Source organism: Callorhinus ursinus, unplaced genomic scaffold (genome assembly GCF_003265705.2).
Source record: "Callorhinus ursinus isolate GAN/ISIS: 27379988/994484 unplaced genomic scaffold, GSC_fseal_2.0 scaffold70, whole genome shotgun sequence".
Classification (NCBI taxonomy): domain Eukaryota; kingdom Metazoa; phylum Chordata; class Mammalia; order Carnivora; family Otariidae; genus Callorhinus; species Callorhinus ursinus.
Genome location: NW_027397132.1, coordinates 6534452 through 6558045, shown reverse-complemented (window position 1 = coordinate 6558045; position 23594 = coordinate 6534452). Strand labels below are relative to the sequence as shown.

General features: G+C 49.5%; 1 protein-coding gene across 1 annotated transcript; it reads right to left on the bottom strand.

Annotated features, from left to right (window-relative positions):
- Positions 1-11837: 11837 nt before the first annotated feature.
- Positions 11838-20415, bottom strand: LOC112816876 (voltage-dependent N-type calcium channel subunit alpha-1B-like). The gene is made up of 8 exons (XM_073886343.1): positions 20312-20415; positions 17277-17384; positions 16661-16773; positions 15524-15651; positions 14094-14166; positions 13780-13896; positions 12221-12428; positions 11838-11986 (listed from the first exon to the last, which is right to left on the bottom strand). Exons 3-8 carry the CDS (start codon positions 16763-16765, stop codon positions 11838-11840), a joined length of 780 nt encoding a protein of 259 aa, XP_073742444.1. The 5' UTR covers positions 16766-16773; positions 17277-17384; positions 20312-20415.
- Positions 20416-23594: the final 3179 nt, after the last annotated feature.

Here is a 23594-nt window from a genome sequence, read left to right as displayed (position 1 = left end):
TTACAAGCCACGACCGTCCACCCAGACTGGACCCATCGCGCTCTTTACATCCACCAAGGTCACCCGAATAAGGCAGCGAGTCGGGAGCAGTTCCAGAAAGAACTGGATCCGAATGGAAAGGACGCGTCAGACCGTGGGGCAGGTGGCGACAGCGGGAGTGGGCCCGTGGCCCGGGTTATAACGTGGGCACCGGGATGGCGTCCTCACTTAGGGTTCTGTGGTGGTTCCGCGGGACAGTGTCCCCGTCGGGGGTAACACGCCCTGAAGCACCCCGCGGGCGGTGAGGAGTCGCCGGCTGGGGTCTGAGTGTGGAGAGGGAGGGTCTGCGCTGCGGTGACGGGTTTCCCGCAGAGTCGGTTCCTCTTCATACCACCACGTCGGCAGGGCCTGGAGAAGCCGAGACGCCGACCTTCGTGACGGAGGCGGAGCCCCACCCCGACCCCGACGGTGCGGCCGCGGGGAGGACCCTGCAGGGCCGAGGCCCGGGGAGCGCGAGCGCCGCGGCGGGGGTCCGCTGCCTGACCGCAGCCTGGCTGCCGCACGGGTCGCGGGGCGGGACTCGGGCGCCCCCTGCGGGAGGTGGGGGCAGTGCAGGATGCGGTGCACTCAGTTGCGTGGAGGCACCTGTCCCTTCTGGGGTCCAGCTGAACCCATTACATTTGGGAAATTCAAACTGAAATGGAGTCCAATTATCCCCTGACTTCTCCAGAAATAGAAACAATTAATTAGAAACCATACGGAATTAAGTGAAATGCAGACACAGGCTTTACAACTTACACCAAAATTCATCCAAAATTGTAGATAAATTTAAAATGTAAAACTATCAAAATAAAGGGGGCGCCTGGGTGGCTCAGTCGGTTAAGAGGCTGCCTGCGGCACAGGTCGTGATGCCAGGGTCCTGGGATCGAGCCCCGCGTCGGGTTCCTTGCTCGGCAGGGAACCCGCTTCTCCCCTGCCTGCTGTTCCCCCTGCTTGTGCTTGCTCTCTCTCTTTCTCTCTCTCTCTGTCAAATAAATAAAGTCTCTCAAAAAACAAAAAAGAAAAAAAGAAAATCCACATGGTCTTGGGTTCAGTGATGAGCTTTACCACACAACACCAAAAGCCAATCCACAAAAGAAAAAAATTGATAACATGAACTTCCTAAAATTAAAACTTTTGTGGGGTGCCTGGGTGGCTCAGTCGTTAAGCGTCTGCCTTCGGCTCAGGTCATGATCTCAGGGTCCTGGGATCGAGCCCTACATCGGGCTCCCTGCTCAGCGGGAAGCCTGCTTCTCCCTCTCCCACTCCCCCTGCTTGTGTTCCCTCTCTCGCTGTGTCTCTCTCTGTCAAATAAATAAATAAAATCTTAAAAAAAAAAAAAAACTTTTGCTCTGTGAAAGACCTTGCTCAGAAAACTAAAGGACAAGCCACAAACTGGGAGGAAATATTTGCAAAGCGCAAATCTGGTAAAAGATTTGTATTCAAAAAATACAAAAGACTATCAGAACTCAATGATAAGGAAACAAACATCCTAATTGATAATGGGTAAGGATCTGAACAGATGCCTGGGCAAAGAAGATATACAGATACAAAATAAGCATACAAAAATATGTTTGACATCATCATTAGGAAAGTACAAATTTAAACAACAGTGAGACAGCCAGCACTGCACACCTATCACAAATACTAACCTCCAAAAACAAGAACACCAATTGCTGTAAGGTGAGAAATGGCAGCAACTGTCCCTTCAGAAGACCTTTTGGCCATTTTTTCCAAACCTAAATAAGTCTCATGTTAAGATCCAACAATTGCACTTCTAGTATTTAGACAACTGCTTTGAAAACCTATTTCCGAACAAAAACTCACATGCAGTTATGCACGGTAGCTCTATTCGTAATGGTTACAAACTTAAAGAAACCAGGATGTCCTTCCATAAATGAATCCATAAGAAACTAAGTGCATCCATGCGAAGGAAGCAGAATATGCCATGCAAAATATACCTCTTTGGCACAAGGGATATTTGGGCTGATTAATTTTAAGAAACGGCAGACATGGGAGAATCTCTGAAAACTGGGTAAAAGTTGCCATTTGGTGAGTGAAATGTACGCTTAGAAAGGAACGCCCCATTTGTAAGCCTGTCTCCCTCTGTATCAGGAACAGAATTACTAAATCTCAAGAAACTCTTACCAAAAGAGAAGGCACAGCCTTAAAGCTGTGTAACAACCATACCCTCGTTTCCTGTGCTTACCTGAGAACATCCCTTAACTGGCCTTCCCACCACGCAAACTCTTTTGGTCTTTAGCTGAAGATAGCATTTAGGGTGAGGGCTGGGCCACTTCAAGGAATTACTCCATTTTCCTGGGTATCTCCCATGAATACAGGACATATGCATGATATTAAATTTTGATTTGTTTTTCTCCTGTTAATCTTTTCAGCAATAAAAAGAAATGAACCATTACCCCATACAATCACACGGATGAACTTGACATGTATTTTTCTAAGTGAAAGAATCCAGTCTGAAAAGGCTGCACACTGAGTGACCCGATTTGTAGGAGATTCTGGAAAAGGAAAAACTAGAGATGATATAAGGATCTGGGAGTGAATTCCGTGATATTTTCATGATTTATACCTGCCACTATGCATTTGTCAAAACCCAAACCTTTTGGGGCACCTGGCTGGCTCAGTCGGTGGAGCGTGCAACTCTTGATCTTGGGGTTGTGAATTCGGGCCCCATGTTGGGTGTGGAGATTACTTAAAAATAAAATCTTTAAAAAACACAAACATTTCTACATCGCAAAGAGTAAATAATAATCTACTGAAAGTAAGTTGTTTAGGATGTGGGAGTGTCACAGGATGGTGTGGGGGACAAGGGCAGGCTGCCCCAAATCTGCCACTTTGACATATAGATCATTTTAATTAAAAGTTATTTAAGAGACAGCCTATGCAATGAGGACACTTAGACCCTCCTCTGTCCCCCTGGAAAGGAAATCAATCTCCCATGTGAAGATGTCCCTGTACCAGGAGGTAAAGAGATTTCGACATCACCAGAAATGGGAGATTTGGAGCCCAAAAGGCTGTATAAACAACCCTTGTTACTTTTTACTAATTTACGACCCCAGCCCAAATTTTGTTTAGAATTCCTTACTAATTGAAGCTCCCAAGGTTAAGTTTTCTTTGTCCTGTGATTTCATCACAGGTGTAGTTTCTCTTTGTCCAAAAAGTATAAAACCTGGCTTCCTTGGTCATTTCTTTAGACCTCAGGTTCATTATTGGGTCTCCATGTGCACATCATTGCACTTTAGGTTTTTTTTCCTATTTATCTATCTCATGTCAATTTCTTTCTTCATCCCACGGTAAGAACCTTGGACCAAGGAAAATTCCTTCCTCCCCTTCAGTGGAATACAGAACGTGACATATGATCTAACTGTATTAGAAACATATGGGAGAGAAAAACCCTCACTGTAGGTTGTATGACAAAAGGTGCTGACCTAAGTAACTTTGGAAATGAATGGAATCTGTAGATTAAAGAAAAAGTGTACTGTACGTACACAGTGGACTCTATTTGATAAAGTTCTCTGCCATCAGAGTGGTAGCTAACAGTTCTGAAAACACCACATCTGTAATCTGGAATGGAGCAATGAATTAAATAAAGGGCCGGTGGTGAGAGCCAGGTTTGTCACTGTTAGAGTAGGAAGTTACAGATCAGCAAAGGGAGAAGATCACAATCTCCATGTGGTGGTGGACCAGGTTGGAGACATCAGTCTAAACTCATCCTTAGCTTAATATGGACGCAGACGGTTCCACATAGAAATCTTTATCATTAGGTGTGTCGACATAGGTGAGAATACAGGCATGTATTGCCTTGCATTGTCCGCTGAGCATGGACATTTAGCTCCCACGTGTAAGACTTTAATACCATTCTCTACTAACCAGAGCTCCTTAAAGAACTTGCTGACGCTAGAACTTGGACAGTAAGTATAGGAGCCAGGATAATCTTGACGGATCAGAAAGTAAGGAAGTACCAAGAAAAGAGCCACAGAGACGGAATGATGTCAATGGAAAGCAGGAGCCAATGGGAAGTGCTCTCCATCACCAAAGGAGGAATGATCCAGCGACCAAACACTGAGGTGCTGGAACATAACCTACCCTGGTGTCCGCGCTGGTAAAAATAAATGAATCATTTTAAGATTTTATTTATTTATTTGAGAGGGAGAGAGAGTGCATAAGCAGAGGGGAGAGACAGAGGGAGAGGGAGAAGCAGACCCCCCACTGAGCAGGGAGCCCGACATGGGGCTCGATCCCAGGACTCTGAGATCATGACCTGAGCTGAAGGTAGACACTTAACTGACTGAGCCACCCAGGTGCCCCCAAATAAACGATTTTTTAAAAAGAAACCACACGGCCAAAATGGAGTCACTGATGTCAAGAGACCCAAGCCAGCAAACGGAGACTTACTACCTGACCTAACTGCAGTTCCACACACCCTCACCTCCACGTAAACTTTAACCGGTCAACCTGGAAAATGAACTGAATGGCCCCTTCTGTTCCCCTTAGGAGGGGGACATTGCCTAAAATAGTGCATCCTTTTCTAGTAATTTCTTTTTTTTCAATCCCCTCTCTGCCTTTAAAATCCTTCCCCTCCCTGCAGCTCAAAGGAGCCCCTTTCTTTTTGCTAAACGGGATGCTGCCTGCCTCATGAATTGGTCAATGAAGCCAGTGGGATTGGGATCTTTTAAATTACTTTGTTGCCTTTTTATTAACAAATTACATAGCTTTTTATAAGCAGGATTGCATAGACCTCTCCTATAAGAATTCCAAATAATAGATGTAGATACTCAACCATTCATCAAGTAAATGGAGCTAACTCTCCTCTCCTAAAGTGGGGGCTCAGGGCAGTTGTCTTCCTGCACATGGGAAAGAGTAACTTCCTGGTGGGGAAGCCTGACCAATGCTGCCTCAGCCAGGTGACCAACGTTAACATGGACAGTGACAAGTGTTCCCTTATTGTAAAGTAATGACAAAGCACTTTACCTCCCTGATCTGCTTCCTCAAAACCCATAACCCCAGTCTAATCAGGAGGAAAACAAGTAAATCCCAATGGGAGACTTTCTACAAAATGCCTGACCGGTCCTCCTCAACACTGCCAAGGTCACTGAAACAAAGCAAGTCTGAGAACCTGTCACAGCCAAGGAGAGCCTAAAGACACATGATGAGCACATGTCACGTGGTGCCCCGCATGGGATCCTGGAGCGAGAAAAGGTAGAACAGAGGGAACCTGAATAAAATACGGACTCCCGCTAAAAATAACATATCGATATTTCTTCACTAATTGTGACAATTTTGTAGAAAACTAGAAAAAGAGGAGAAATTAGGGGTGCCTGGGTGGCTCAGTCAGTTAAGCGTCTGCCTTCGGCTCAGGTCATGACCCCGGGGTCCTGGGATCGAGCCCCACGTCGGGCTCCCTGTTCCGCGGGAGCCTGCTTCTCCCTCTCCCTGCTGCTCACCCTGCTTGTGCTCTCTCTCGCTCGCTCACTCTGTCAAATAAATAAATAAGATCTTTAAAAAAAAAAAAACAGACATTAAAGGTAAATAAGGGAAACCTATTGCATCGGACTGGAAGCCTAGAGGAAATGGGTGATTTCCCAATAAAAATGCACAATAATAAAATGGACCCTGAAATAAGGAAAAAACAGGCAGACCAATTAGCCATCCAGGGCCTCATCCTCCTGCTGCTTCTCCTCTCACTGTTCTGGGGTTTTCCTCTCCTAGGACAGAAAAGGAACAGGGACAGAACTGTTCTCGAGCTGCCCTTAGACCCGACCCCACTCACTGTCTTCCTCTCCCCCAGCCATACCCTGCTCAGCGAGGACACTGTGCACGGGGAGTCTCAGGGATTGTGGATCCTGATGTGTCACCCAGTTCTTTTTTGGATGGCAAGAGACTGGACACACTTACTAAAGTAAAAGAAGTTAATATATTTTAATGGTAGAAATACCTTAATACCTGCAAGAGACAAGAGTGGGTTTGGGCCTGGCAGGCCCAAAGGCTCACACTCTCACAATGTGACCTAGACCCTCTCCAACCCTCCATCCTGCTAAGCGCCCTGGGGTGGCCCCATTCATAGGCACAGTCTCTCTCACTGCATCTGGGGCCTCCCACAACTCCAGGCTGACACCCACTCACCATCCATTCTACTGGGAAGGGTTTCTCTTTCCCTTGGGTTCCATGAAGTCATGGCTTTAAGTGTCTTTGGCCCAGCTTGGGTCACACTCACATCCTTGAAGCCATCAGAGCACCCAGAAAATAGAGCAGGGGGTTGGGTAGACTTGGATCATACACCCATCTCTGAAGTGGGTGGAAAGTGGGGTCTGCCCTCTGGAACTGTCTGGATGGTAGGCAGGTGACATGGGATTCCCAAAGGCAAGCTGGACTTGGTGCTGGACTTGGACGTGAGAAGAGATGCCAGGCTGGGAAAGCAGCAGATTCCGCATCACTGGTGACTGACTGCACAGCTTTGGAATCTGAAGCCCAAGGAAGGAAGGGGTCACTTAGTTAGGGTCACGGGCTGCAGCCACCCATCCAGTGCTCTTGCTGTTTTCCCATGACAGCAAGGCGCTCTCCCACTTGGTGAAAAAGCAACTTTGCTGTTGGTTGGAAACTCAAGGCTCCTGCCTTGGATATTGGGTCCTCGCCTCTCAGAGACTGGAAGGCACACAGACCTCACTCTTCTCCCTGGGAGGAAGGAGCCCCGGACTCACACCTGCCCCCCACATTAATCGCTCCTCCCCAAAGAACAAACTGGCTCATTCTCCAGTCTCTTCTCTCTCCTTTATGAAGAACAGAGAGCAAATGTGAGGATGATAAGGAAAGTATCGCTCACTGAAACAGTGGGAGGCTCAAGGATTATTCCACACCACAAATCCACACATGACAGACTTTCTGGGGGCCACAGTCCCTGAATCATGCATGTGACTCTCTGAAACCAGGCAGCCTCACTGAGAAACTGCCTGCTGGGTGACACAGTTACTCCCATAACCTTAATTCTTAACAAATACGTATGTCAAAGGTTTACATCACAATCGGGAGGCCAAAGGATTGCAGGGTCAGTCTGCTGAATGGCTGTATGGCTGTTGTGGGCAGGGCCACATCCAACATTTGGAGGGTTAAGAGACCGTGAAGGAGGAAGCACTTGTCTCAACCACACAGATGTTGGGAATGGAAACATCCTGTGGGGCTGTCTACACTGCCCATGGGCCTGTTACACTGCCAGGAGCACAGTCAGCTCAGTAATAGCTGTGGGGGTTGTCAGGACCCTTTCTGGCCTGAGCTGGAGGGCCACAGATGCCTCCCTGGATGGTCAGAGGCCAAGGGCTGTCCTGTCTACTGCCTGTTTCCTGCCGATCACTCAGATGGGATGAAGGATCTAGCCAGCGCCAGGGGGGGCCCCCAACAGCCCGCAAGAAGGCTGTACATGGGGGCGGGCAGGCCATGGCAGTCAGTCCTATATGAATCCATTCGTGTCTACAGAGTGCCCTCGTGGGGTGGGGCCGTGTCAGAACTTGCGGCTGCCCAGGCAGAGTGGGGCCAGCAGCACCCTCCCCAGGTGGGAGGGCGGAAGAACCCTGTATAACCTCTGAGACCCCTATAACCCTGACTGGGGATGAGTTGGATCTCAAACAGTCAGGGATCAGGTGGACATTTCACTTTTCTTCTGTCTGAGCCCAGGAGTCAAGGGCTGAAAACCAATGCTCCAGCTCACCTCTGACTCGTGTGTGACCCTGGGTGAGTCCTGTCTACCCTGGAGGCGCAGGGAGTTGGAGGAGGGGGAAGAAAGCCAATTACGCTTAAACCTAAACCCGATCCAGACCCCGGCCCTGACCCCAGCCCATGACCCTCACCCCAACCCACCCAGATTCTCAGGCTGATCCACACTTGCATCATGAACAGGCCCAAATCAGTTTTAGGGCCTCTTCTCCAGAGAGCTGCTCAGCTCTGCACTCCTGCCCACATGCCCATGGAGGTGGCCCTGCCTCCTGAGGACGCACAGGTTGCTGACTCCCACACCTCTTGCATACATCACCCAGCAGCATGGTGGGGTTTGTTTTGATGTTTTGTTAAGTTTTATTTTAATCCAAGGACTTTGATTCATACCAAATGTCACTGTAGAAACAATAGCAGAATCCAAAGTCTGGGTGATCAATATTACTCAGGCAGCAAACTCGTCAATCACAGGATTGTTTTAAAGCAGGTCCCAGTTGTGTTGCATGGTTGGGACTTCTTTTTGGGGTTTGTTTTTTTTTTAACACTGTTCTTAAAGTTTTGCAACAAACCTTTGATTTGTATCAAATATAATTAAAAATTAACAAATGAGTACATTGTATCAAAAAGCACGAAGATCTACATTTCATGCACATACTCATATATATGTATATATGTATATATTTTACATGCACACATAACTTATTCAAACTACGGCCACTGCTTGACTGGTCCAGATGCAGACAACTGGTTAATGCATTTCAAATTTGGCAACTCACTATGAGATCTCAGTGGAAACATATGATAGCTGAGAAGAGACGATACAGAAACAAAACCCAAAGTCAGGAAAACAAGACACAGTATCTCTTCCCCCACTCCCTGTAGTTTTCACCAATTCCAGTGTCTAGAAGAATCCAGACAGACTGGTGAGGCCGTGTGGGGCTAGAACAGCATGGCCTGGGAAGCAGCTGCGGTTCTGCACAGAATGGATACATTCACAATAACATGGGCCAGAGATGAAACATCAGTATCAAAATACACATTCTTCTGCTTTGCAACAGGAACAGAGCTATCTCATGCAGAGTCTGAGATACCATTCCAGTTATTATTTCCTATTGCAGTAAAATACTCTGTAATCTTAAAAGTTTCAGAGTGTTGTGCCTTCCAGTAAGGAGATTCTCTAAAATGGTTTGGTCACAATCATGCTGAAACCCTAGAACGGGTGGTGGTCTTACGTGATTTATTTCTATTGAATGTGTGTCTTTTGTTGCATAGCCTTATGGGTTAAGGACATCCACTCACTGGGACACACCTCCACACAGAGAAACGCACACACACGTCACAGACCAAGTTTCTTTAAGGTGAGTCATGGGACAACAGCCAATGGGAACACTCAAATGATCCAGCGAAGAGATCATCTGACATTTCCAAACACGGAGGATGCACCAAAATCTAATCATCTAAATATTCCTTTTGTTCATGAAACAAAGGGTCTCCCAGCATTTTATGCACAGCCTCCTACCTACGGTGTTTCCCTTTTGACAGTGGCCATGAGGTTGGATTTCCCTTTCGCTTCCTGCTTTCCCGTGTCTTGTGTCACAGTGCTGGGCTTCAGATGGCTCCTACCTGAGCCTCAGTCGCCAAGCTTCTCCTTGCCCCATCGCTTCCTCAGAGTTTTGGCCTCATTTCAGTCGGGGCATCCCAAGTGCCCGCACCTGCACAGACACAGGCCCTCCCTCCTGCCCGCCTGGTCCATCTCCACTCCCCCACCTCTCCCTCTTCCCACGACCTCTCCGTCTCTTTGGGCTTATCTGAAAAGAAACTTTCACGACAACAGATACCACGCCCTCTTTGGCAGGCATCCCGTCCCTGAGAGTCAGATGTAGAACAGACTGAAAACACCCCATACAAGGACACGCTCTACACTGCTCTGTGGCTTCCCAGGAAACCCTTCCACTCGTGGGAGGAAAACAGGGAAATGGTCGCTTCGTTTCCAACTACAACCGTCCCACTGGATGTCATATGAGTGTTCTCCACGGACACCAGCTTTCTACTTGGTAGATATTTGGAACTGGAAACAGTTCCAAGGATTCACCCATGCTTCATACAGGCTTCACGTCACTGCCCCCAGGAGCCTGGCACGAGAGGGTTCGGAAGTCAGGCACTTGGTCGAGAGCAGCAGAAGCCAGGGGAGCTGGGGGGCCACCCAGGCTGGACGCAAGAGCATCTCCTCGCACAAGACACACACACCCACCCACCCACACACCAAAGAGCTGAGAGCTTCCTACAGGTTGGATTTTTTTTAAGTTCTGTTACTATTTCCTTCCCCATTTTTCTGTTTTCCTCTTCTTTCTAGATCAAGTATATGGAATTCACAAAAGAGGGAAGGGTGTTTCGATTAAAAACCAAAACCAACAGCAAGAATGTTTTCCAGATTTGGTCCCTGTCAAGGTTGACAGCATCTGAGAGAGGACAGAGAGTGTGTGAGAGTATTTCAGGTGTCCACCTGCTGTTTCAGGTACAAGAGCCATGCCGGATGTGTTTGTGTTTGTGGGTGCCGACAAGAATGCACGGAGCCAAAGGTCGGGCTCCCGAGGCTACTGCTGTTGACCATCAACTGTCTTATCTGGCCAGGCGTGTAAACATGCCGGGCTCCATACCACACACGTGGATAAAGGATGGTCTCTACCAGATCCAGACCTCCTAAAAGTGGCCCCGAGCACACCCCCCAGACGCTGGGAGCCATCACACAGGATTCAGACTGACAGGGTCCCACTCAGCACATGCAGCGACTTCCCGTGTAGGGTCTGTGGTACGAGACCCAGGCAGGCAGCATACAAGGGGACAGAGAGAGCCACGTCCCTCTCCGAAACGGCTTTAGGAATTGGTCCAGCGCGAAAGAGGAGGTGGGGGCGGAGGGGTGGGGGGAACCGTGGGGCCTCCCCCCAGCTGGCCCCAAAGGTGCGGCCCCTCCTCCCAGGGGCTGCTGCCCCTGCACGTCCCTGGGAGGCCAGCGTGGATGATAAAACTCATCGGCTGGAACGCGCCGTTGAGGAGGCGTGCGGCGGAGGTGCGGCTCGCACCAGTGGTCTTGGTCGGGGTGGTGGTAGCTATGCAGAACCCGGCCGCCCGAGCTGAGCCCCAGAGTGCAGTGGTAGCCGTTGGGCATGCGGCGGAGGGGGTGCGACTGGGAGGTCAGGGAGGACACATAGGAAGTCCGGGAGGAGCGGCCTGAGTTGGTGGCCACAGCCTCCTCGAAGGTAAGCGTCTCCTCGGGCTGGGTGCGGACAGTGTCCTCACTGTCCAGACACTGCCCCAAGTAAGGGTCAGAGCCGATTCTAGAGCCGGCGGCCAGGGGCTGGCTGAGGGGGTCTCTCTGGTGCAGAGCATTGTGTTCGGAAAGGCCACGGCTAAGCCGGCCCGGGGAAAAGGTGGGGAGGCTGGTCTGTGCCCCAGCAAAGTGGACAGGCGAAGAGTTGGCCATCTTGTAGGTGACACTGGGACGGGGGGTCAGCGGAGTCTGGGGGAGCTGCCTCTGCCCACCATGGCCAGGGGTGCTAGCCCCGGATGTTGACAACAAGGGGCCCCCATTCACTGAACCACCACCCTACAAGCAAATAGAACAGAGAAAAAAAAATATCAAAGTCCCAGACCAGAGGCCAATGCAGGTGAGAACCATGGAGGTGGGGGGTGAGGCATGGAGAGAGGCAGGCACCCTGGGAGGGGACCGGTAGGGTGTGTGGTGGAGGGGAGAAAGCCGCTGGTGCCGGTAGGCCTGGGGAGGTGGTTGGGGAACAGTGGGTAACAAAGGGACAGGCACAGCTCGGGGAGAAGGGAGACCAGAGGCCAGTCCAGGGCAGTTGGGAGGGGAGGATCGGGCTGGTGCGGGAGGAATGGAGTAAGGAGGGGGGAGCGCAGACTCGGGCCTGGGAACCAGGACATGAAGGAGGATTCGGAGCATGGTGGAGGGGGGGCTCGTAAGGAGGGGCAGTGAGGGGGGTCCTGTCTTACCGGTCTCGGGGGTCCTGGCTCCTGCCCAGCTGTTGTTGACGTGGGGTGGCTGCTGAGGGAGGGTTTGGGCTGTGAGGGCTCCCGAGTGGTCACAGGAGTAGAAACGCTGCTTCTCCGAGGAAGAGGAAGAGGGCTGCCTCCGCTCTTGGGACCAGCCCCGCTCCTGTCTGCGCTCCCTCCGGCAGCCTGTGCGCCCCTCTCCCGGGGGTGGGCCTTGGCCCTGCAGCACTGCCGGGTGCTGGCCAGGAAGAGCGGAAGTCAGCACAGCGAGCCAGGTGGGGAGACAGACCCCCGGCCAGATCCAGTCCCCAGGGCCAGCAGGGGGACCCAGGGGGAGAGCTGAGGTGCGTGGGTGATCCTGCCTGGTCCCCAGACCTGGGACTCACAGCCCCCTACTCAGGGCCATTTGGATGTTGGAGGCACAGAAAGGAATGCCTCAGGCCCTGGCCATAGGAGGGACCCCCACACGCACCGCCATCTGTGTCTGCGGACAGGCTGGGCCCCTTCTCCAAGGATTTCTGTTTTCTGTCCCTGCGGTGATGGCAGCAGTGGTGGTGATGGGGCGCAGCCTGGCTGGCTGGGGCACGGTCCAGGGCAGCGCTGCAGAGATGAGCCACGTGGGGACGCTGGGGCGCCAGTGTGGAGGTGGAGCGCTTCATGGGGCTGGCGTTGGGGGCCGGCTGCGGGTGGGATGTGGGTTGGCATACAGTCTGAGAGAGGGGCCTGGGGCAGGCTCCAGGGCGGCCCTGCAGGCCTGGGGTTCAGGAACCACCAGGCCCCTCCCTCTCCCCAGAAAGCTCTTCCCCACCCAGGTCCACCCTTTCTCCCAGAGCACGCTGCACAAGGTGCTGTCCGTCTCTGCCAGCGGGGCCCAGAGAGCTGTTGGCCTCAGTGTCCCTGGGAGACAGGGAGGATGCCAGGAAGAGGGAGGCTGCGGGCCTGGCTGGGAGAACCCTGAGGGGTGGCTGCGTGTGATGGCTCTGCTGGGCCAGGGCCATGGGGCTCCTGCCCTGGGCTGAAATCGGGACCTGCGGAAAGGGGCCCTCCAAGAGGAGCTGACCCACAGCCTCCACTCGGCGTCCTCAAGCTGGCTGCCCAGCGGGCCAGGCTCAGGAAAGGGAAGAGGGCGGGAGCCACCACCAATGGGAGGCAGAGACAAGTTTAGAGAATGAAGTCATTTGGAATGTGCAGAACCAGGAACCACAAAAGGAGGCAGGGACAGGGCCAGCCCCAGGCAAACACTGAAGGTCCCCGGCTGGAGGACATGCCCCTCTAAAGCCCCTCACCATCCCAGGAAGTGAAAGCAGGGCCCCCTGACACAGCCTCAGGTCTGCAGGCCACTCTCTGAGTCCTTGTGAATGGGCCCACAGCCCCCTTGCCTGGAGCTTCCTGCTCGGTACTCAAAGCATCCCGAAGGAGCAGGGGATGGAGGTGGTGCTGCCTCCAGAGTCCAGAGAAAGAACAGGGCAGGCCGGGCGCCTGGGTGGCTCAGTTGGTTAAGCGACTGCCTTCGGCTCAGGTCATGACCCTGGAGTTCCAGGATCGAGTCCCGCATCGGGCTCCCTGCTCAGCAGGGAGTCTGCTTCTCCCTCTTATTCTCCCCCCTCTCCTGTGCTCTCTCTCTCAAATAAAATAAATAAACTCTTTTAAAAAAAAAAAAGAACAGGGCAGGTCATCCCCAGAGCATCGATGGGGAAGAGGGAGGACCAAGCTGTGAGGCACCGTGTGCATGGCAGGGGAGCCGGAGGGGGGGGGGCAGTGCAGGCTGGCGTGGGAGAGGGATGTCCTAGAGAGAGGGAGAGTCTGGGTCAGGGACACCGGGCTGGGAGATGGAAGCCCCAGGGCCACTGCAGGAGGCTGAGCACAGGTGGGTGGTGGGGATTCCTGGCAGGCCTCCGAGGACTCTGGCTGCACCTCTTGAGACCATCATCCAGGGAGCTCCCAACAGGGCTGACAGTGTCCAGGCCGCAGTGCAGGTAGGGAGCCTTCACGTGGGCCCTCCCATGACCCTGACCCTCCCAGACCACCCACCTGAGTCTCTGCAGCCGGGCGAGGCATGGAGGCCACGCGTCCCTGGTTCTCCAGTCCGGGTTGGGGCTCCCCGTCAGGACCTCTCAGGGCCATGCTCTGCATCTGGACGTCCACAGCCTGGGCATACAGCAGCCCGCAGTCACACCAGCCCCCACCCCACTCTCACCTTCTCCCCCACCCTGGGCTCCCCGCCACACTCCTGCCATCTCCCACCATCCCGGTCTCACCCCAATCCTTATCTCATTCCCCATCGGGTTTCCTGGCTGCACCACTGGGATCTCTGTAGAGTGGCCACGCTCCAGGGGTATCCTTGCCTCATAGGGTACCTCCTGGGTCCTCTGAGTACCCCAGGAAACAGACTCCTTGATGCCACTCTCCTGGGTTTGTCTGTAGAGAAGAGAGGATTGTGCTGTTGGCTCAGAGGTCTGTGCGCCATGGAATGAGCACCAAGGACCTGGCTCCAACCTGCCAGGAACCTATACTGGCCCCTTCTACTCTGGGTTAGAAGCAGCCCAGACGCATGAGGCCCTTCAAGTGCAGGCTCTCAAGTGGCCACACAGCAAGGGATGTGGACCCAGTGCCAGGGCTCAGAGCAGATGGACAGAGAGGGCCCCCGGACATGAGTCCGAGGGAGGTCTGGGCCCACTGCTTCCTGATCTAGGGACACCTGGCAGGTTCCTCGGCCCTAGACAGGGCCTCCCAGGAGTAGTGAGAGGCCACAGGTGCACAGCATGCATGACGCAGAGTGCGGACATCCTGTCTACGTGGGTGCACAGCAAGCCCTGACCACTACGTTAGGGGCAGTGTAGTACTCAGGAAAACCTACCTGATTAACAGTCCAAGACCCACAACCAGGCTTCAGAAAAGAACGTCCAAACATGTACAGATGAGGAGGAAATCAGGAGCCCTAAACATGCAGGCTGTGCCCAGTCTGGTACCAGGCCCCACACCTTAGCCCTTGCTGGATGAGGCAGAGCACAGGCCCCCCTCTTTGGACTCAGCCAATGATTTCCTTTAGCCAATAGGGTGTTAGCAGACCTGGGACCCTGCTGGCCCTGAGGGGGGTGGCTGAGAGGAGCCTGCCTGCTACCATCCCCCAGCGACACACGGTGCAAGACAGGTAGGTGACTGTTAGTTCACAACACTTGGTTTTGGGTGGTTCATTACCAAGAATTATTGTGGCAAGAGTTAGGGGTTAGGTAACAAGGACGTTACCAATTTGTCTACAAAATACAGTTCCTTCAGAAATCACTACTGGAGTAGAAATCTGAGGAAAAATGTCTTAGAGGAGTTAGGACGACTAAACACACACAGGCCGTCAACAGAATGGGGTCGAAACAAATCATTTCTCAATGGGCAGTGAGGAAGCAGAGGCAGAGGCCCCTCACCGGAAAGGGAAATGGGCACGCACAATGGGAGGTGACAGTGGGAACCACCGACTGTCTAAATCCACTGACCTCAGTGCCATCAGAGGCACCCGTGTAACGTTTTGGGAATTAGCTTTGGAGTCCACCATGGACCGCTCCAGCAGCCTGCCTGGACTAGCTTTCAGGCAGCATCCGCGGGGAACCATTTGGGGGGAGGTGGGCACGGGGTGGAACAGAGAGGCCAGTCTCCCAAAGTGGTGATGGGACCTGAGGGCTCCATGTCCTGCAGCACAGCCTACAGGGAGCCCCTCTGGGAGGGGGGAGAAACCAGGAGTCCTGCCTCCTCCGTGCACCTCGCACCCTGGCCAGGTACTCACACGGCCCCGCCGTGGCTGAGGGACGCAGAGCTCTTCTGCCGAAGGAAAACCCGGGCTCCTCGGAGCACAGCCGGCTGTGTCTGCTCCAGCGTGGTCTTCAGAGGGCGGAACAGGGACACAGGGCCCATCTGTAGAAGGGACGCAGGGAAGAGGAAGAGCTTTAAGGGCAGAGAGAGGTGTGCCAGAAAGCTGGCCTGAACCCACAGCATGGGTTGGTGCTCCTTCTGCCCTGCCCCAGCCCTACACAGGAGGTAGGCGGGGGCTTACCCCCAACCTGGCCTGTGAGTGACATCAGGAAAGTCATTTCACTTCTTGGAGCTTCAGTTTCCCTACCTACAAAATCTGGGGACCTCATCCAATTACAAATGGTAAAAAGATTTCATCTCATCATCAACTTGGATTGATGGGTAGAGGCTGCATGAGCCCTGGACTGAGCAGAATTCTAAGGACATTTCAGGGCTCGGGGTGCGGTGGGGGGGCACTGATGGGTGTCTGCAACAGACAGGGGAACGGGGGTTGTGGTGTGGGCATCAGATACTTCCCATCCCACAATGGGTGAATGTCCCTGTAAGCTCCGAACACCAGGCAACTTTCTAGACAGAGTCTACCTACGGTCACTGATGGTTTGGCTGCATGGGAAAGTTGTTATTTTTGAAGGATGACATCGGGAAGATGGGGCCCCAAACCAGCCCAGTCAGAGTCATGAGTGGAAGAAATCATGACCCTGGACCCATCAGTTTGATTCTCTCCAGTCCCTGCCAATGTGCACGGTAATCAGGTTCTCCTTGAACCTCCCCAAACAACCTCCTCAAATATTCTTCAAACTTCTTTCTTCTACCACTTAAAAAGTGGTATCTCCAGGGAACAAGTCCTCAGCCCCTTGTCTACTGCTCCTGAACACTAGGTCTCCAAGTCAGGGGGCCCCCAGTACCAGCAAGAGACCAGGCGTTGGAAAGCATACAGGCTGTATGGGGTTTCTGACTGTGGGGCCGGAGAGTGAGGGTACACTAAGAACCTCTCATCTTCCTTTTCCCGCCGTGCAATCCCCAGGAAGGATGTGGGTTTCCTCTGCCATCCAAACAACTGACGGGTGCCAGAGTCTGAGGTTGACTTCTTGGAAATCCTGGAACTCTGTACCTGGGACAGGCTTCCCGTGGCCTGGTGAATCTGGGCTCTGGGGGTCTTGTTCTGTTTGTGGAAGTCAAGTATCATCAGAGCTGCGTACACCTTTCCTACGGTCATCTCATCGGCTGGAGGGAGAGAAAACAGAGGGTGGAGTGTGGAGGAGGAAGGGGAGGTGGGGGGCAAGGGAACAGCCTCCACCACAGGGACTCCTGGACATGCTCAGGGAAGGGCACAGGGTTTGGCCGAAGTTGCATCTTTGGGCACTGAGCACGTGTCCTCTGGAGCTGTACTGACTCTCCACAGGGCCCTCCATCTCCTCCCAATGAAGTGGATGTGGGGTTTAATCTTTAAGCACCTCATCTCTAACTGTAGGAGTCTCCCTGCTGTTCTCTGGATTTTTTTAAGTATACACCCCCAGCAGGAACGTGGGTGACTGTGGTCAACAAAATAAAGCCCAGGGAATCCGTTCCCACAGTCCCTATGCACCCACTGGTAAGACCGTTCTCCCTGCAGGTAGAAACTAAGTCTAGACTATTGACGAGGTCACCCTGGCCCAGGCCTCCTGGCTCTGCCTCTGGGTGGGACACAAAAGGGGGGTGACCAAGGAGAATTTCTTGCCCTCACTTACGTTTATGGGGTGGCACCAGTAAATCCAGGGTCTTCTGGGGCAGATTGGCCCACACAGAGGAAATCTCCTTCCTCAACTCTGCATCCCACTGATGCTGCTTGGTGCCGGCTGGGGCAGGACAAGGGTGTGGAGGGGAAGAGAGATGTCAGGAGCTGTCTCACGGGCCCCCTGGGGGAGCCGGCAGGGAGAGGTGTGGTGTGAGGGGAAACGGGGCAAGGACGGTGCCAGGAGAAAGGGCAGAGCGGGGAGAAGCACGGCCACGGCGGCTGTCAGAGCGTCCCTGATGGGCACGTGCAGAGACAGAGGGCTGTGTGCGTGGGCCCTGGGAGTGGAGAAGGGATATGGTGGCGGTCCAGCTGTTCATCCAGCCATTCAAAACTATCAGGTGAGCACCCTCCCGTGCCAGGGACTATTCTAGGTGATGGAACAAAAGCAAAGGAGCCGCCTTTGTGGCACCGTGTGGCTTGACTCAACAATAAATTGGCAGTAAGTTCAAAACCTAGTGTGTTGGGTGCAGAAAAAGCTTAAGTAGGGAGGGATGAGAAATATTAGGAGGGCTGAAATTTTGGACAGGGTAGTCAGGAAAGGTCTCATGAGAAGGTGGTGTGTGTGTAAGTCCCCGAAGGCAGAAAAGGACCAGGGGGTGCAAAGGTCTTGGTGTGTCACACAATCAGCCAGGAAGGCAAGGCTCACTGAGCAGGGGGTGGGGGTGAGGGGTTGCAGGGAGCAGATGTTGAGATAGGAAGCAGCAGAGGGTGATAAGCAGAGGGATAAAATACTCTGATTGATCCTTTTTTAGCATCAGGTTTACTATGGTATAATGTACATACAATGAAATCCACCCTTTTCTGTTATCCCGTTCTATGAACTTTGGTAAATGCATAAAGCCGCGCATCCACCCCCACAATCGAGACATGGTATATGGCCCCACTGCCAAAGTCCCTCTGTGCTCACTTTGTAGCTGACCCCTTGGCCTCCTCTCACCCCGTCCCATCCCTAGTGTGTTTTCTGTCTCGGTCTGTTTTGCCTTCTCCAGAATGCCACACAAACAACGTCATCGGGTGTATTGGCTTTTGAGTAGGACTTCTCCACTCAGCGTGGTGCCTTTGAGATTCAGTCCATGTTGTTGAGTGTATAAGTAGCCTGTTTCTTTTGACTGCGGAGTACTACCTTATGGTATGGATAGACCACAATTTGTTTATCCATTCACCAGTTGTGAACATTTGAGTGGCTTACATTTTGAGGTGATTATGAAATAAAGCTGTGAACATTTGCATATATGTTTTTGTGCAGATGTATGTTTTCTTTTCTTCCCACTTAGGAGTGGGCTGGCTGGGCCGTACGGTAAGGAACTGCCAAGGATCACAAGAATTCCACATTATGCATTCTCACCAGGACTTAATATTGTCATTTAGAAAAGCATTTTAGTCGTGTTAATAACCATGTAGTGTTATCTTACTATGGCTTCATTTTGGATTTCTCCCATCCAAGTACTAACCAGGCCCGACCCTGCTTAGCTTCCGAGATCAGATGAGATCGGGCACGTTCAGGGTGGTATGGCCGTAGACTTCATTTTGGATTTCTCTAATGATTAATGATGTTGAGCATCTTTATAGGTGTTTCTTTGCCTTCCATATATATATTTTGGTGACAGGTCTATTCGAATCCTTTGCCCATTTTTATTAGGTTGTTTATTTTCTTATTACTGAGTTGTGACAGACCTTTATCTATTCTGGAAACTGATCCTATATCAGATACATGGTTCAAAAATATCTTCACCAATGCTTTAGCTTTGTCTTCTCATTTTCTTAAATGTCTTTTTGAAGAGCAAAAGTTTTTAATGTTGATAAAGTTCAATTTTTCTTTTATGGCTCATGCTTTTGGTGTCTTCAAAAATCCTTGCCAAACTCAAAATTGCCAAAATCTCTCTCCTGTGTTTCCTTCTAGAGGTTTTATAATTTTACATTTTACATTTATGTCTACAATCAATTTCAAGTTAATTTTTGTAGGAGGTAAAAGGTATGTGCTATGGACTGAATTGTGTGCTGCCCCCGTTCACATGTTGAAGCCGGAACCCTCATTGTGACTGTATAAGGCCGAGAAGGAGGCAATTAGGTGAAATGAGGTCAGAAGGGTGGGACCCTGACCCAGAGAGGTAGTGTGCTTATGAGAAGAGACACCAGAAAATTCGTTCACTCTCTGTATGCACTCAGGGAAAGACCATGTGAGCACACAGTGAGAAGGTGACCACCCTACAAACCAGGAGAACAGGCCCAGGAATGAAACTTACCTTCCTGGCACCTTGATTTGGACTTTCAGCCTCCAGACTGTGAGAAATCAATATCTGTGTTTAAGCCACTCAGTTGTGGTACTTTGTTATTGGCAGCCCAAGCAGACTAAGACACTAAATGTCAAGATTTTTCCCTTTTTTGGATAGTTGTCTAAATTTTTCAAGTACCATTTATTGAAAAAAATTATCTTTTCTTCATTAATTGCCTTTACAACTTCATCAAAAATCCATTGGCAATGTAAGTACGAGTCTCTATTGTGTTCCACTGACCCATGTCTCTGTCCTGTCACCAACACAATACGCCTCAATTGACATGCTTTATAGAAAGTCTTTGATTCAGGTAGAGTAAGTTTTCTTTGTTCTCTTTTCAAAATTGTTTGTTATTCAAGTTCTTTTGCTTTTCTAGATACATTTTAGAATTCGTTTGTACATTTCTATCTAAACACCTGTTGGGATTTTGATTGGGTGAACATTTATTCTATTGATGAATGTGGGAAGAACTGACATCATGACAATATGGAATCTTCCAATGCATGAAGATGATGCAGTGCTTAATTTTTAGATCTTCTTTGCTTCTTTCAATGTTTTGAAATTTGCAACATACAGATCTCACATATATACTTTTTAGAGTTATCCAACAACAAAGAAGTACTTCATGTTTTTGGTGTGATTTTAACGGAACTTTTTCCCATTTCAATTGTTAATTGCTAATATATAGAAATACATTTGCTTCTTGCACACTGACCTTGTATCCTGTGACCTTGCTCTATACTTGTAGATGGTTTTAGTTACTTTTTTTAATGGCTTAAAACAACAGAAATTTATTATCTCAGTTCTGGAGGCCAGAAGCTCAAAGTCAAGGTTTCAGCATGACCGTGCCTCCTCCAAATGTTCTAGTGAAGAATTCTTCCTTGCCCGTTTCTAGATGTTGGTGGCTCCCAGCCATCCTTGGCATTCCTTGGCCCGTAGATGCCTCCATTTTATTCACTTTTTCTTAGAGTCTTTCAAATTTTCTCCATAATCATGTCAATTGTGAATACAGGCAGTTTTATTTCTTCCTTTCCAATTGGTATGCCTCCTATTTCTTTTTCTTAACTCATTACAATGGCTAGGACCTAACATATGATGTTGAACAAGAATGGTGACAGCAGACATCCTTCCTTTGTTCTTGATCTTAGGGGAAAAGGAGTTAGTCTTTGTTAAGTGTGTCATTCGCTGAAGGTTTTTCATAGATATCCTTGATCAGATGGAGGGGGCTTCCTTCAGTTTCTACTCTATGCAGAATTTTTTAAATCATGAATAGATACTGAATTTTTGTGAAATGCTTTTTCTGCATCTATTGAGTTGATCATATAGTTCTACTTCTTTGATAAATTATATTGATTGATTTTTTATACTTGAACTCAACTTGCATTCCTGGGATAAACCCTACTTTTGTCATCAAGCAAACAGATATATATACAGCCAGACTCAGTCTGAGAAAACTGGGTGGAATATTTTTGTGTCTACAGTCATGAGGGATACTGATCTGTCACTTTCTTTTCCTATAATGTCTTTGTCTCATCTTAGTGTCGGAGCAATGTCAGCACAATATGGTCAGTTGAGAAATATCCTCTTTTTCGTTATTTTCTGGAAGAGTTTATATAGAGCTGGCATTATATTCCCCTTAAGTGTTTGGTGGACCTCACCTATGGAGCTAACTGGGTTGGGGATTTTCTTTGTTGGAAGGCTTTTAACTCTAAGTGCAGGTACCTTATATCCTGATATAAGCTGTGCAGGTGGCCGAGGCACCCTATGGGTATATATACCTATATATAACTATATCTATGCCTCCCATAGGCAATAAGTACCTATGTTATTTATTGTATCCAAATTGAGAAGATGGAGGTTGGCTGAACCTACTGTGGTAATCATTTCACAATCGATGTAAATCAAACCACCCTGCAGCACACCTTAAACTTATACAGCAATGTATGTCAATTATTTCTCAATAAAACTGGAGGGGAACAGGATGGGGCGCCTGCTTGGCTCAGTCAGTTAAACGTCTGCCTTCAGCTCAGGTCATGATCGCAGGGTTCCGGGATCGAGCCCCGCATCGTCAGCTCCCTCCTCCGGGGGGAGTCTGCTTCTCCCTCTCCTTCTGCCCCCCTCCCATCATGTTCTGTCTCTCGCTCTCTAATAAAATCTTTAAAAAAAAAAAAACTAGGGGGGAACAAAGGCCTCCTGGAAAATGGGAAAGAAGTCCTTTTGCATTTGAAGAGTTGGTTGGTTTTCTGTGTGGAACTTCCCTTTGCATAATGACAAGTGGAGTACTGCCACTGTTGTTCTGAGATGGTCTTACTTGGAAACCATGAATGTAACATTGAAACAGCAACTGATTAAGATTTATGAAAAATATGGTTATCATATTTCAAAGATTTCTTATTTCTTGTGTTGTGATCCAACTAACATCAAAAGTGTATTTGAAAGGCTTCACAGGTTTTATTCTCCAAAAGAATATCCAAAATTGTATGGGATCCTTGTTGTGTTGCGTATACAGGACATTACCACTGGATATGACGGCGGCAAGCCTAATCAGAAATCAGTGTTGCCTGTGGGTAAAAACGGCAGAGTGATTACATCCCCTTCTCAAAATGGCTGTGTTGGTGGTCCTTGGACGAGCAGCACGGAACCAAAGACAAAGTACTCTGCAGAGACTTGAGTACTCCCTGACCCGGAGATGGGAGTGACAGAGCCTTATTGGAAGAAGAATTGAAGAAGCTCATTTAAGCTCGGATTTAAAATTCGTGTGGGCCCAGTTAAGGATGAAACAGAACAACCAAGAGAACTATGCATTGAATTCGTGTGAACATTCTCTACCTCATCTGGGCAAATATTTTACTTTTATTTCCTTTCTTTCTGGTCAGCTGACTAATCAAGTTGTATAAATTTGAAATGAAATGGTCTTGAGAGAAGTTCTTCAAATTTTTCATAATCTTGAATAAAAGTCATTACATTAAAAGTATTAGAGTAACACAGTTTTTCCTTTAACAGAAACATAATACAAACGTGAGTTTTCTAATTAAAGTATGATTAAGCTTAGTTCTATAGTCTTATAACTGTGTACAGTACATTTTCTAAAAAGGCATGTAAGTGTTATGTAATTGTACAGTTAGTTAAGGAAATTATTCATAAAATTGGCAAAAAAGTGGACTGTTCTCCAATCACTGTGGTAAAGTGCCATTGTTACATCATAGATATTAATTCATAAATTAGAGTATTTGAAATAGGGTATTTAGCATGTGCAGCTTATTTTTTTAAGATTTATTTATCTGAGAGAGAGAGCGCGCACATGTGAGCATGGGGGGCGGGCAGCGGGGGTAAGGGCAGAGGGAGGGAGAAAATCTCAAGCAGACTCCCCACTGAGTGCGGGACCCAATGTGGGGCTCCATGGGGGGGCTTGACCCCATGACCCTGAGCTCATGACCCGAGCCAAAACCAAGAGCCAGACGCTCAACCCATTGAGCCACCCAGGAGCCCCTAGCATTTGTGATTTAAAACAGTGTTATAATATCTCCTTCAACACCTCTGCTAAAGATGCTCGTGGTGTAGTATACATTTATTATATGTATCTACAATTTGATGTTCACTATACAGAAAGTAAGAGTGGGAACACTCCTGGTTTTGCTCTTGTCAGATTTCTCAGTGCCCTCTCAGGGTCTGGTGTGAACTGATACAGTGTTCCTGCATTGAGTATGAATTAATCAGTTAATTTGCAGACAGCTAAAGAAAATATTTTCAAACTACATACGTGCTTCCTCTTTACCTCAAATGGGTTTGCTGATTTAAGAAGAAAATCTGAGAAAGAAGCTCTGAATCTATTCAAAAGTCCAGTTTTATAAGTAGATTTATTCCTTTGTCAGATGAAGTAATGCTAATTTTACTAAGACACAAAAACAGATTTTAGGTATTAATGAATCACTAACCCTAAAGGCCAGTTTATTCTAACATTTTGTGGCCTCTGTAGAATTTGTGATCACATGAGTTCC